Source organism: Poecilia formosa, unplaced genomic scaffold (genome assembly GCF_000485575.1).
Source record: "Poecilia formosa unplaced genomic scaffold, Poecilia_formosa-5.1.2 Scaffold390, whole genome shotgun sequence".
In the NCBI taxonomy this organism is placed as follows: domain Eukaryota; kingdom Metazoa; phylum Chordata; class Actinopteri; order Cyprinodontiformes; family Poeciliidae; genus Poecilia; species Poecilia formosa.
The window spans coordinates 438,760-454,113 of record NW_006800329.1 but is presented as its reverse complement, the minus strand read 5'-3'; the positions used below and the strand labels follow the sequence as shown (position 1 = coordinate 454,113).

The window sequence follows — 15,354 nt, the reverse complement described above, 5'->3', positions numbered from 1 at the left end:
CTAATGCTAACGCACTATACCACCAAAGTATTTAGCAGAAGCAAAAGCTTTTAGATACTTTATTTATGGTTATCTTGATCTCTACTGTCCGTTTTATTTGTTTTTTTTTTTTAAATAAAGTTATTGAGAAAAAAAAAGATTGAGGGGAAATGGAACTGCCTTAACAGTCTTCACCCCTTCAAAATAAGGGCACGAATACAAACGTCTAGCTACTTGAAGATTCTTCATAACCAAAACTTCAATAAAGATGTTGAACTTTATTCAATTAAAAGTTTACAAAATGGCCAAATAAAGTAGCGCTTCAGAATTAAACTGGGGGAAGCTCGGTGAGATTAAATGTTTCCAAAGTTAGCAAAAGCGCTATAGGCTAAAAATTAGCTCGTCTATTAGCGCATTAGCAGATAAACACGGCTGCATTTTTGGTGGAAAAAGAAAAGGTGAGGCTGTGGTCACTTTAGTAGCCAAAGGGTAGGATCCTGTTTGACTCAAATCATTTTATTTCTTTTAAGTAATACAGGAAAATGTGATTATATGACGAAAACCTTCCTGTTGGCCTTTAAATTCCTGATATTAGTCTTTTATTTTTAGCTTTATGGTCTGTTAATCATTTCTAATCTCTGGAACTTCTTCAGTTTTATTTCCATTTCCTCTTCATTGTTCCCAACCTGTTGACGTTCAGTTCTAGTAATTGCTTTTATTGGGTTTTTGTCAAACATAACGACCCTTTTTAGTGACGTAATGGAGGCATATAGATGTTGTTTACATGCTGATTGGTCGGACCGGTTGGAGAACCTGCTTAATGACTCAAATTTCTTTTCTCCTGATTACTAAACCTGAGCATTTCAGAGAGAAGTGGGCTGGCAGGGAAGTGCTGGCTGCAGATTTCCATTGAACAGAGGAAGAAATGTTTTTTAAATGGGTTAAAAAGGGGCAGAGAGGCCCACTTGTTCTAAAATGTTTGATCCTCCCTCTGTTTTTGTTGTGGATCAGCGCAGCAGGGAGGTGTTTCATCTGCTCAGCCGGCAGCGTTTGCCAAGCATTCCTTTGAATAGAAACATTTTAGTCTGTGAAGTCCTGAGCAGATCTCACTGGTATTAATAAGACAATGAAAACTGAGCTTAAACATAATTTACTCAGTTTTAAATACAGTCTGGGTTGTTTACATCATCCAAACTGACAAAATAGGCAATTTAAAGAGACTTTAACTGGACAAACTGGTCAGAATTACACACAACTGTTAAGTCTGTAAGCCGAACTCGAGTCATTGCTGTAAGAATCTGATAAAATGCAAAGTGATCGTTCAGACTGCAGACGGTTTGAAAACAAAAGAGAATCAGATCTGATTATAGTTAGAGAGACTTCATAATTATGTTGTTTATGATTTATTTCTGTTCGAGTTAAATATTCAGTAGAATTTAAAGTTTATTGATCTTTGAGAACGTGTTTTTACATTATTATGCCATTAAATTACTTGAAAATGGTCTTAAAACAGCAAAATTATGGCCATATCTTCTGGGATGATTTATTGTCCAGCAAAATTTCTTATCAGGCCTACCAAATAATTAAAGAAAAAAATCCAAAATGTAACATGTTCCAGTTTAATCATGCAGTCAGGGTTCGGTCCAGTCATTAAATGTCAGCTGGTAAATTTATCCATCAAGGGAAGAAATTCATCGATTCACTGATTTGCAGTAATCCGTCATCCTGAGCAGCATGTGGCGACAGTAGACACAAACAACTCACTGTAAACTGAAAGAACTACACTTTAAAAAACCTTACTAAATAGTCCCAGAAGGATAACATTTAAAACTCTTTGACATATTTCAGCCATATTTTTTATTTTATACACATTTAAATTATTTTAAGATGGTTTAAAACATCATTTTCTTTTACTACATTTCTGATGCTTCATTTTCATCTATTAATAAATCAACTCTGATAATTATTAATGGGGTTATTTTTCATTAAATCATTATTAAAATGATAGTCAACACAGTCAGTAATCGATGAATCGATAATTGACTCAAAAAAGGCCAAATGGTGAAAGAATAGCAGAGCAGTGATGAAACCACAGCAAATAAAAAGAAAACTATTTTTCTGTAAATATCTCAAACTTCTGAAGTGCAGATTCAGCTTCACCTGCTTCATCTTTTTCTACCCAATCATTAATCAATTAACCGATGAAATAATTATCAGATCAGCCATACATGTCATAAAGTCAAGCAGATTCTTTCTTTACTACAACTGATCACTAAAGTAATGCTGCTGTATTGCATTTTAGGCAATAAAATGTTTATTTCCTCATTTAAAAAGCAATTGAAATATGTTTTTGGCATATTTTAATGTATTTGACATGGCAGAAAAAGGCTTGAAAGGTGAAATAAAAAGTCTTATTTTCATTTGACTAATCGGTTATTAAAATAATCGTTAACCCTGACGTAATAGGAAGTTAACATCCACAGCTTAGAGAATCTGGTTTTTCTCGTTCTTATGAACAATGCCGGGGTTTTTCTGCTCCATTTGTTGAAAGATCAGATACAGCATTGGATAAGTTGCTTATTTAATCTCCTTGCATGACGTGCCGCTGCTGAAGGAAAGAAAAAACAACTTTTCCGTCCCTGCAGATTGAAAAATCAGACATTTTTCCCGCCCATCATCCCTGATGATCCCGACTCCACCTGTGCAGAGCATGTGCTCGCTCGCTCCCTGTCAATCTGCCTCGTCCACTCCCTCTCCCTCTCCCTTCGCACGCTCCCGCCACAGATTTGCGGCTGGCATGTGTCCCTCCATCTGGCTCGCACATGCACTGCATTTGGACGTTGCGTAATGGCCTGGGCCGGGGGAACGCGGCGCCACCGTGCCACTACGCGACACGTGGGGAAGTGACAAGGGCCAGAGAAACAAACTGCTTATGTAAAGGCATTAAGAAGACCGAGCAACTCCTGCCACATTCGCTCACCCGGTTGAGGAATTAAAAATAGAAAGTTGGTGAGAAACAGAACATGCAGCGACAAAGGAGTTAGCTGCAGGGCTGAGTCACGCTCAGCCGTCTTCTATAGTTAATAATGGGAACTTCACTGACGCCTTCAGTCCTTAATGCATGATTAAAGTCATCTGCAACATATTTTGGAGATGAAACCAGTTAAAACACATTTAAATATCATTTTAGGTTATTTTTAGCTTCATAATTAATTTTGATGCCTCTGGGGCTGAAACAATCGGATTAGTTGTGATTAATCAATGATTGAAGCACCAACTAATTTAATAATTTAATTAAATGGAATATATATACGTAAAACAAAAGCCATTTGCTGGACAAACGAAATATCCAGAGCAGTAATTAAGACATTAAATTTAAGACAATTTAATGTTTTAAATTGTCTGCCTACTTTTTCAGGATGCATTCACACTAGTCCTGATTAATCCGCTTTAATCCAACTCCAGTTCATTTGGTTCGGTTCATTTGAGGAGGGGTGAACTCTGATTCAGTTCGAATACATATGTGAACGCCAAGCGGACTGAGACCGATCCAAAAGCAGGAAGTGGACTACAGCGCAGGGTATTCTGGGAAAATACAACCAAAACAAACACATTAGCCTAGCGTTAGCAGGAGAAATGGTTTGTCATTTATCCAAAGAGGAAAACAAAATCCTCCAATTGCTAAAATCTGATTCCGTTCCGTTTTGGTTTACATTTACGTTTCTTCAAAGGTTTTCGTGTCATTTCCTTCAGTGGTTCTTGGTGCAGCGCCCCCACAGGTGAGGAGGGGAACAGGTATTTTATAGGATTTGGTTCATTTGACTCGGTGTGAAAGAACAGCAGCTGAAAATGTAGCAAATGTTGCAGTTTTTGTCCCCAATTGAACCAAATGATGGGAAAACACCCAAATTATGACGAGGTGCAGAAACTCTCTAGATGAAAACATTTTATTAAAGAACTTCCTAAAAAGTCAACATGAAGACGATCACTTTCTCAGTTTGTTCCCCCCTGTTGTACTGATGGTGTTCCTCCTTTTTGTTGTTTTCCTGCTCTGAAATCTGCAGCAGCTCTCGTGGCTCCACCATCCAAAGCCGTAATCCAGAGGCCCAGGCTGGTCGAGCATAAATCCCATTCGGAGTTGCATTAGCTGGCATCTCATCGGGAGGGCACATAGATTAATATTTTATTATTTAAACCCCCAGGACGCGCATATCTGCTGTCATCTGGAGACTGGATGGTGGATTATTAATCTGGCTCTGCTGACTTTACATCAGGAGACGACACACAAGTTTATCTTTAAAAACTTTATGCTTGAAAAAGGATAAACAGAAATAATGCAGGAAAAGATCATGAAGTTATACTTTTTGAGGTTGGTGTGTGTTTGAGGAAGTCGGGACCAAACGTTGTAACAAACCTCAGCAGATTCTTGGCTGGTGGTTCCGTCTGATGAAACGGCTCCAGTTTTACTTCAGGCTGATTCTGAACATTGTGCAAGAAAAATCCTGGCATGAAGCAAAGTCATGATTCATGACGAACATGCAAATAACCAGCAAAGAAACGACCTCATTTAGTTTATTTTATCATAATATACTTTATTATTGCTTATTTTGGCATTGCTTTCATATTTAGCTTAGCTTATCTCTGTTTACTTTGGCTTAGATAACCTTATCTTAAGTTGATTTAGCATAGCTTTGCTTTTTCATCTTGTTTTTATCCTAATTTGATTTTTATCTTCTAGTTAAATTTACCTTAACTCACCTTTTTTTTTTATCACAGTTTAGTTTAGCTTATGTTTTTGTTTTAGGTTATTAGCTTTGTAAATCTTATGACCTTAGCTTATCATGGGTTTGCATATTTTACTTTATCTTATTTTAACTCATGTTATTTTAGGTTTATATATATTTGAGCTGGTTTTGACTTAACAGCTTGGCACATTTTAGCTTAGTTGATCTTTTATTACAATTTAGCTTATGTTATCTTGGTGAGTTAATGTTAGCTTATCAAGAAATTAAAGTAAAAGGTTTCCTTATCTAATTTAAGAAATGACCACCGCATGATTTTAAATCACTTATGTGATTTTTAACTGCGTTTTTAATTTAATTGTGAAAACGCACAATATCATAAAAATTTGGTCACATTTGTAATGGAAACTTGGCTACTGCTGAGTGACGACGGCTTACTTCCAAAAGTAACACATTTTTACTCACGTAAGAGTAAAAAAGTATTTGGTAAAAAGTTACTCAAAATCAGGCAAAAATAAAATGTTTCCAAATCAGTTTCTTTAATAAAAAAAACTGAAGAAACTTTAACCACCTGCTGCAGGTCTGTGTCTGGTGAATTTTTGGTTAAAACATGTTTGTTTTTCATTCAGTGGGTAGAAAATCTAGAAATGTTAGTCAAGTAAGAGAAGAAATATTTCATAATAAAATTACTCAAGTAAAAGTAAGAAGTACAGTGCAGTAAAAGTAATTTTTTTTTCTCAAACAAATATAATTGAGTAAATGTAACTGGTTACTACTGAACTCTGAACATGTGCATCAGAGGTTTGGACATTTCTGGTGTTCCGTAGCTGTGCTGATGGAGGGGGGTGTGTCGGCTGAAGGGTCGCTGTTTAAGTGGCGAGAAGACTAAGCCTTGATGGGGGGGATTATGGTGGGCGGGGGCGGGGAGCCTCCATGATCTTTCAGAGCTTAGTAACACAATTATCCCAGCGGCTCCGACAGCAGCAGCAGCGACGACGATGATGATGATGATGATGGTGGTGGCGGCAGAAGCAGCGTTTTCATTAGTGTAATGCCCAGAGACGCTCCGTTGTTATTATGTAAGCGTGACGCCATCCCAGCTCCCAGCGACGGCGTGGCGGCTTGCTTCCTGCTCGGAGAAGCCAAAAGGACGTTGGTCCGTCAGCAGCGGCGGCGGGGATGTCGCCGACCTCCGCGCTGGATCCCAGGCTCGTTGCCATGGAGAAGCGGATGCTGTGAGGCGCGGAGACGGAACATCTGATGAGTCAGACGCGGGGAGATGAGAGGAAACGAGATGGACACGCGGCAGCGGCGGTCTGATAGATGCTAGAGGAGAGATTTAAAAAAAGAGAAGATGAAGTTTAAGAAGTTCATCACCATCATGCAGGCGGCCATGGGGGTCGTTCCGCTGAACAAACGGGAGCTGATGCCGCCGGGCAGGAAGCTGTGGCGACCCCCGGGGTGAGATGGACGTTTCACAAATAGACAGAAAAGATTCAGTGTTTGGTAATCAGGGAAGGAACAGGTGGATTCTGTACCTTTAAGACTTCAGCTTTAAAAATAACATCAGCACCAATAAGAGAAGATGAAAAGAAAAATACTGATCATTATTATTCTCTTTTTTTGTGTGTTAATTTGTCCACTGTAATACATTATATTTAAACTGAGTGTATCAAGGGAATCGAGTCTTTATGGCTGAACCTGGAATATTACGTTATGTGCTTCGTACTTTCAGAAACATCTTAGATATTGGAGTAAGATGGCAATTTTAAACTATATTGCAGCCATATTGCCAAAAAAGAAAGTGGCTAAAATTTAAAATATTTTGTCATGTGGGTCAAAATCATTTATTGGTCAAAACAATGTAATTTTTAAGATTAAAATCAACAAAAACGTTTTTCTTTTCTGATTTTTCTTGTTTTTTAACCAACAAAAAAACTAATTAAAATAATTAACAGTTAAAGTAAATCCATTTTCTTTTAACAATAGACGAAGCATGACTATTTTAATTAAAAATCTTTTTTTTTTCTTGCACGTTTGAGGCAATAGATACAAAACTTCAAATTATTTTAGCATGTTTTCATTGTAAAATGAAAAACCTTTTATTTTGGGCTCGATTTTAATTTCATCTTTTCTCATCAATAAAAACAGGATCTAAGTTGGTCTTTATTTGACAACACTTCCTGTTTCAATACAACAATTAAAAGCAGATTTGGATGCATCAATCTGTCATTTAGATTACAAGTCGATGCGTAAATTGTCTGTTACCATGACAACAGAAAGAAAACAGAAAACTTGAAAAGATGATCACTTTGTTTGCATCTAACAATTTTGTAAGTAGATTTCAATTTAAAATTGTAGTTTTATCCTAATTTGTTGAATTTGTTCTTGAGTTTTGGTCGGGTGGGCCACAGAAAATCCATCCAGGGGCAGCAAACGGCCCACGGACCCTACTTTGAACACCCTTGACTTATAACTTGGAAAATACCCCAAAAAACTCTGCTTCTAACCAGAAATCTGTTTTAACGGGTGTTTTATTTTTTTGTGAAAATTGAGCTTTTTGTTGATATTTTGGATTAAAGTCCAAACTTTGTTGGTCCAGTGAACTGAAAGCAGGAGGAGTTGAAAATCTGGTCGTTTTGGCCTCCAGGCGTCATAACAGAATATTTTGAAGCAAAAGGAGACATTGTTGCATTCAGAGTTCAGCTCTTTAAGCTTCCAAGGTCTTTTCTCTGCTCAGTTTCCCGAATGTTGGAGTCTGACGAGCAGAAACCGATTGGAAATGTTGTTGCATCAGAAATGAGGATTGCTTTAAATGTTGCAGCTGTTGAGTCACGGGAGGACAGTTCAGCTCTCTCCAGTCCTTTGGGTTGATTTGATCTTTTTTTTAATCTAATATACTTTTGCTTCAGGTTTATTTGAGTGGAGCAAACGGAGATGAAATGTCAGGATGACTGACCTTTTGTTTTCTGTTGGAGCGGTTTTATTCTCAGAGGGGAAAACCTCAGTCTGAATCGGCCTATTTGTGCTCCGATACACAGGACACTAATTTAAAAAGAAACTCCACCTGCAAGAGGAATTAAGAAAATATGTGGTTGAGACGGCGCTCACTTTTGGTATTCAAGGTCAAGATATTCATTAAAAATGTCTGATTAAAGCGTTCTCTGGATCCAGAAAACACATGATGACACAACAACAAACTCCTCTGACTTTCGTTAAGCCGTTCCCAGAGAACAATGATCTGGTTTCCCATATTCACACCGGAGAGTTTCGGTTCGCTTTAAACGGACCAGAGTTCGTTTCCCCTGTCGGTCCGAACCTTTAGGAGTGAATGCACTGCAGCGGACAGTGGAGTGGGTCGAAGTATAAAGTCGTAATGAGGTGAAAATAGCTGCAAGACATTTAGAATAAAGTCATGGTGACATGAGAAATCGCAAAACAAAGAAGTATTACAACTGTGTCATAAGATTACAAGAATAAATTTTATGACGACGTATTACAAGATTAATTCATAATGTTTCAAGAATATCGTAAAAATATGAGAATACTCTTATGATAGTCGTAGTATTACCAGAACAAAGTCGTTGTGATGTGAGAGAATTGTCACATTTCCAGAATGTCGTAATATTACATGAATAAATTGTACAACAATAGATGTATTACAAGTTAAAACTCGTAATATAAAGTATTACGAGTCGCAATATGAGAATAGTTGTACGACAGTCATAGTATTACCAGAATGTCTTTGTTACAAAAATATTATGCATTATATCATGAAAAAAAGTTGTAATATTTTCAGAATAAAATTGTAAGACAACGAAGTTGCGACGTTAGGATAAAGTTATACAAAAAAGACGTACCTAAATAAAATTGTAAGGTTACCAGCACAAAGTTGTAATGTTAGATACCAAGATAAAGTCGTGACATTATGATAATATCTTTAAGAGGCTAGTCGTTGTGGACTGTTGATGTAAATCATCAAGAATCCGTCGCCACGACCAACATGGAGGAAAATGTTATGAACCAATAAAATGAGTTTCGCTGGATCGTCTCAGCAGCTGTTTTCCTAAAACGTCACCATCAGAAACCCCCGACCGTCTTCACATCCTCCCCGCTGCGGGCGCATAGCTGGCAGCACCAGCCATTATTCAGGGACCCGTTACCATGGGAACCTGGAGAGGGAAAGGAGAGCCATGTTGGCAGAGGACTGAACATGTCGCTCACGGTTAGTCAGGGTGAGAAAAGAGCGAGAAACGTCTTTGTTCTTATCACGTTTAACGTCTTCCATCATCAAATCACAGCTGATGTTTACTAAATTAGTTTACTTTTAGACAATAAAGATCAATAATAATAATGATATCCTGAGGCAGATGCTGGTCTGGCTGCAGGTTTTAAAGGTCAAACTGTGTTTTGGACTTTCTAAAAGCGGATCCTGAAGTGTTGGGTGATTCAGACTGAAGAGTTGACAGTTTGACAGTCCGGCCGCTGAGACTTTCCCTCTGAATATTTCAGAAGCGTCGTTAAAAATTTAAAGCTGAGGACCGCAGCGCGCTTCGTCACAACGGCTCATAAACATCCAGAAATACAAACAGATTTCTGCTCAGTTTTATAATATCGGTGACAATAACTGCAATGTTGGGTTTTCTCAGATTTTTATCACATTTTAAGCTAAATAAACTCAAAATGGTGTTTGTAGAATTTATTATTAGCATAAAAATGATGGAAAAGTTTTTTTTAATCTCTTACTTTAGAAGCAAAAATTTGTAATAAACCAACTTTTAAATTAAATCTAGAAAAAATATTTTTATCCTTGTCGGCCTTTGGAAGGACAAACATCCTTATAAATATTTTTAAATGAACTTATTTTATAAAAATGATTAAAAGTTGTATTCCTTGATATTTAATGTGACATTTATTGGTACGTTTATTTCATGATGTGTTTATTTAATTTTGGCTCTACTATGATTCTGATAATCATTTCATGACCCCTTTTTTCTTCTTCTGCTCAGGGACCAGGGTTGCTCTGACCAGACCAGTACTGACCTGCTCAAGTCCAGCCGTAAGTTCTGCTGGTCCAGAGAAGCCCAGTACTTGTACCTTCGCCGCCTGTCGTCGAGGAGCCTCTCCGCCATCACCATGGTACGTTTCACATGCTGAGCGTTGGAGAGTGAGCGTCCTCCATGTTTAGGGGTCAACATGGGGTCAGAGCTTCGGGTCAGGAAGCTTTGCTGTGATGATGCAGCTGCTGTGAAAGAGATTTTATTTATTACCCAGAGTTTAAAATCTCACCAAATGAACAGCAGCTTTGGTTCTAGTTTGATGTTTGTCAAATTCAGCTTATAGATCCGGATGCATGTTTGCTATGGAGTAACGTTAAAATATGTTCTAAGTAAACACTGGATATTTCCTTCCCCCCTCTTTTGTCTTTTTTTGTATATATCATTGTTAATTTTTTTCTTCTTAATATTTTTTAAATGCCCATTTTTCTTTCCTTAACTTATTTTTAAAATTTTTCCACCTTTTACCATTTTTTAAATTTTTCACCTTTTCCTTTTTTTTTTTTTAAATTGTTCCACATTTTCCTTTTTTTCATTTTTGGCACCTTTTCTCATTTGTGTTTTTTTTTTTTTTCCAAAAATCTTTTACCTTATTTTTTTTTTTAATTTTCTCAGTGTTTTTCCTTTTTCCACCGTTAATTTAATCCTAGTCTCTTCCTCCATATTAGCAATAAATCAGAAGCTGTTATTGTTTTGGTTTGCTCCATCAGAATTAAACATTTGAAGCAGCTGCCTGATCTAATACGAATAAAAGCTGAAAAATAAAAGATGGTAAACTAATCTGGGGACTGATGTAGTTAAACCAGGTTTACTATATTTACCTTTATGTGGTTAAAAACTCTGATTTGGATACAAAGTGTTGTGGTTTTATGATGCAGCGACCACAGGGAGTAAAATCCCAACCAACAGAACTAAATGGTGTTGATGCAAATAGTTTAAATTCAGTCACATCTCTCAGTATGTTCCCTATTATAAATCAGTAAATATTGAAGTAATATATTTCAGTGATTAGTTTTGGAAGGGAAATTTTGTGTAAATTTGTTACAGAAACAAATTTACATTTAAAGTCATTTAAATGTAAATTGATGCATTTAAAGATTTAAAGTCTTAATTTTGTAAAATTGGTAGTAACAGATAAAGGACTTTATAACTTTTTTAGCAGTGACATTTTGTGACTTATCCTCTGCGTGAAGGATGTCATTTCAGGTCATATCACAGCTTTTTTTCTGCCACACTTTTACCTTCCACCAAACTTTCAAAATAAGATACAGCACTCTGTGATCATTCAGCACTGTTGGAAATGTTTTCTGATTTCTCCTCCTTGTGATGGATGTCATTTATTCTTTGTCCTCTCTTCTACACTTTTTCCTTCCACTAAACTTTCTCCCTGTAAGCTGGGATACTGCATTTTGTGGACAGTCAATATTGTTTACAATGACTTTTTGTGGCTTATTCACCTTGTGAAGAATGTCTTTTACATTCTGGAGCACAATTGTCAGGTCAGAGTCTTTGTTTTCTACCACCGTTTTTCCTTCCACTAAACTTTCCATTTATATACTCTGGTACAGAGTTCTGTGATCAGTGTATATTGTTGGGAAGGACATTTTGTGGCTTATCCTTCTTGTGAATGATGTAATTTATATTCTGGAGAACAACTGTTGTTTCGGAGCCTTTTTCTACCACACTTTATCCTTCCACTAAACTTTCCATTTGCGTACTGTGGTACAGCATTCTGTATTGAAACGAGCATTGTCAGCAATAACCTTGTGTGGCTTGTTATCCTTGTGAAGGAGGTCATTTACATGTCGGGTTGGAGCCTTTTCCTACCACAGTTTTTCCTTCCACTAAACTTTCCATTTTTAATCTGATACTTCCCCCTGTGTCATTCAGCATCGTTAGGAATGACATTTTGTGGCTTACCCTCTTTGTGAAATATATAAAGGTCAGGTTTGAGCCTTTTTACATCACACTTTTTCCTTCCACAAAACGTTTGTATTATTGTAGGCCTTACCTGGAAAAATTAACAAAAAATAGTGCTTGAAATCACTTTGTGTGCCATTAATTTGTATAGAATGTTTCACTGAAATGCAGTTTTTATTTTCATCCTTATATATTTGAGTTTAACTTTATAGATTGTTGAAGCTTCTTTTAGGGAAATCTTAAAGATAGAAATCTGGTGTAAAATGGAGACCAGCTGTTGAAATCCAGTAAACTTCCTTCTGTTTGTTTAGTTTAGGTCTGATCATATCTTATGGATGTTGCTAACTTCCTTCTGGAAGATTAGCATCAGTCTTTCTGTCTTTGGTTTTATTTTCAAGCTTCTCCACTAATGAAAAATTTAGTTTTACCTTCTAATGAAGCCGTTTTATAATCCTGTCACCGGATGATTCAAACCTTGATTCAGAAAGCAGAATCAGTGTGCTGACATGGATTTAAAAGAATCAGTGACTCGGTGTTTCCCAGTCTGCTTCTTTCCTTTTTTATCAACATTTTTGAACACTCCTCTCTCCTGCAGATTCCCCTCCTCCTGCTCTCCCCCACCCAGGATGATGATTAACCAGAGAGACATGTCAGATCCAGAAAGCTTCATTGTTTTAATGGCTCAGTCTCACAAATAATTCAGGTCAGGGAGGCTGCTTTGCATAAGGTTGGCCTATTTTGAGCTGTGCCTGACATTTTTCAGCAGCCCTGGAATGTGCTTATTTCTACCACACTGACTCCTCTTCCAGAAAAAAAGTCATAGGTGTGTCCAAAGTGCAGAAGAGCTGCATTTGTTTTGAAATTAGCTTATTTATGTTGTTTTACTGCAGCTAAAACCTGAAACAGCTGTTTACTTATCAAGAAAGTTAAACTGCTGAGATTAAGTTGATTGTTCTGGCCAAAACAGGCTAAAAATAAAATAATTTATCGGTATTATTACTTATTAAACAGTGAATCCTCCCTTATTTGCGGGTTCGTATTGAGGTTTTTCTGTGGAACTTAACTCGAAGCTAGAACACTGAGGTACAATGCTACGTGACATGCTATTGGCTACCCGTTTTGTAACGGCCAATTCAGGAGCGCCTTTTATTTTGCTTCATGCTGATTGGCTAATACTCCAACAGTGGAGATGAGGAAGACTGTTGTTAGCTTCTGTAGCAGCGCTAGCTAGCTAAGACGGTTTCCACTCTGTGAATTCATGTATATCAAGATATATTTAAGGTTTGTACTATTAAAATTGGTAGCTATAAGCGTTTTAAAGGAGTTTTAAGGTGTTTAGCTATTTTTGGGCGGCTGGGATCAATAACCGGGTGAATACTAGGAGCCAACTGTCCACTGAAAAGTTGGAAAATTAAATACTGGATTCAACTCACATAAAATATACAATAGAAATTAAAACACACTATGAAAAAAGTGAGCTATACAATGAAAGTAAAAATATGAAGATATAAAATATGTAGTAAATGGTTTAATTTTTTAAAAGTGTAAAAAAATATACAAAAATTACAAAGTACTAATACTAAAAAGAAAAAAATGCAATTAAGTAAAAAAAACAAAACAATTGCTATAAAAATAGAATAAGTAAAAAATTGAAAGTAAATGACAAAAAAAAATCATATTTATATGGGATAAAGGTTTAAAAATCAATAAAAACAATCTGCTTGTTATGAGTCAGAAATAATCCTTCATTTTCAAATTGAAATAATTGCAGCCATGATTCATCTGCTAGACTTTGGATTCATTTTTTTTTTTTTTTTTGTTTGTTGTTAATTGGGAACCTCTTTTCATGGACTAATCCCTGATTTTATAATTGGGACAATCCCTGCTTTATCTGCCTGGATAATTTGACTTATAGCCTCCTTTTATATTTCAGACATTGTGGCGGCAGAATATGGAAACAATTTGGTTTGGTTGTATTAGAAGATTATGATGAGGTCATATTTATTAGGCACAACAAAACACACAAAAGATCAAACTAATAAGGTCTGAATTGACGTCTCCACCAAAGACTTTGTACAATTATTCACAAAAAAGATAAAATAAGTCATAAAAGCTGTTATACATATATATAATTTAAAAGCAACTACATTTGGAATGTAATATAAATTTTTTAACATTTTACAGAGACAATTAATAGTTTAGTAACTCTACATTTTATTTTTAAACTATTCTAAATAGTTTTAGAGAGAACTTATTTCTAGCATAATTTCATGAAATATTAATATATCTTGAGCTTAAATTTTTTTCTCACTTTAAAACCACTGTTTTGGATGGATTTTATTTAGTTTTTATGTAATAAACCAACACAAAGTTCAGAATTTGTGCCAGTATTCTTTGCAAAATATCTCTAAGTCAGTCAGATTGGATAAAGAACATCTGTGTGGATCACAAATGCATGCCACAAACTTCAGATTTTCATTTATAAACATTTGTTTAAATAAAAAAAACCTTTTCCTTTTATTACATAAAATCCTAATAATATAAACTGAAGTTTGTGGCTCTAACCAGACAAAATGTGAAAAAGTTTTAAGGGGTGTGAATACTTTGAATGCTAGATGTTGCAGTTTGGGATTTTTTGATGTGTGGGAGTGTAAAAAGTCATTGTGTCTGTGATGCAGATTTATTTTTAGTCTGTCTAAAAATAGATAAATTACGCTCAGATGTCGTTTTCCTGTGTCATACTTTTTGTTCTGTCCGCCTGGGAGCTTCACAGCTTTAAAAATCAATGGGAAATTCGGACTACTCCATCCGACCGGGTGTTAAAGACGCCAACATCTTTCGTGTAAATGCATTTTTATTCTTCCGGTTTGGTTTTTAATTGTTATGAAATATTTAATGATGAGGTAAACGATTTAATAGTGTGGTTATAAGGAGATTTTCACGTCGGAGTGGATTTATCCTGACTATTTGTGAAGGCGTCACCCCCCGCCGCTGCTTGCGTTGGTTCAGTCCGGCTCGAGCTCACAGCCCTCGGCACTATTTTTTTTTTTTTTTTTATGTTTTTTTTAGGGAGCGAAGTTCGTGATTTAAAGTCAAGCCGAAGTGGCTGTAAAATCTTTAAACTTGTGTATTTTCCTAATTTTATTCGTCACTTTGGCCGACGTGCCACCCGGAAACGTTCATCCAGTTAGGGAGTTCGGTTGGAAACCAGTGGTACCAGTCCGGGACGGTTCAAAGTGCGTGATGCCTGTGAACAGAGGGGCCCTGCTCTCTCTGAGAAGATTTACGCCCCGCAATTTAACCGTAAGTATCTTCCGTTTTTAAAACAAACTGAAGTTATAAACCTCCACCGGGAGTAGAAGTGACACTGGAGCGGCCACAGAGGTTCGTGTGGCTGTTTTTAGGGGGAGAAAACCGGGAATGTTCGGGTTTTTTCCCCTATGGATCCCAACTGAAGCCTGTTGCATCCTGCCGCACCTGCTGATAGGACGGCGCCGAAGTTGGCGTCCGTTTGGAAGCTCCAGTAAAGGGCTGTTCCACCGTTTTTAACGGATTATTAATCAGCTCCAGGCCTGAACCTGAACCCAGTTACTCAAAACTTAACATTCATTAAAACACAGTTTGTGATCCTCAGGAACTTTTCCACTCTTGGTTAA

The 15,354-nt window shown here is 36.6% G+C and overlaps 1 protein-coding gene across 6 annotated transcripts in view; it reads left to right on the top strand.

Annotated features, from left to right (window-relative positions):
• The window catches only part of tjp2a (tight junction protein 2a (zona occludens 2)), a 41,323-nt gene that overhangs the window by 1,458 nt on the left and 24,511 nt on the right, over positions 1-15,354 (top strand). For 3 of the 6 annotated variants that reach the window (XM_016662775.1, XM_016662776.1, XM_016662774.1), the window contains exons 1-2: positions 5,504-6,182; positions 9,731-9,860. In XM_016662775.1, coding sequence (XP_016518261.1) covers positions 6,076-6,182; positions 9,731-9,860 — 237 coding nt within the window. In that variant the 5' untranslated portion in view covers positions 5,504-6,075. Of the gene's footprint in view, positions 1-5,503; positions 6,183-9,730; positions 9,861-14,742; positions 15,002-15,354 lie in introns of those variants that run through there. The other 3 variants (XM_007575848.2, XM_016662778.1, XM_016662779.1) reach the window with 2 other exon arrangements.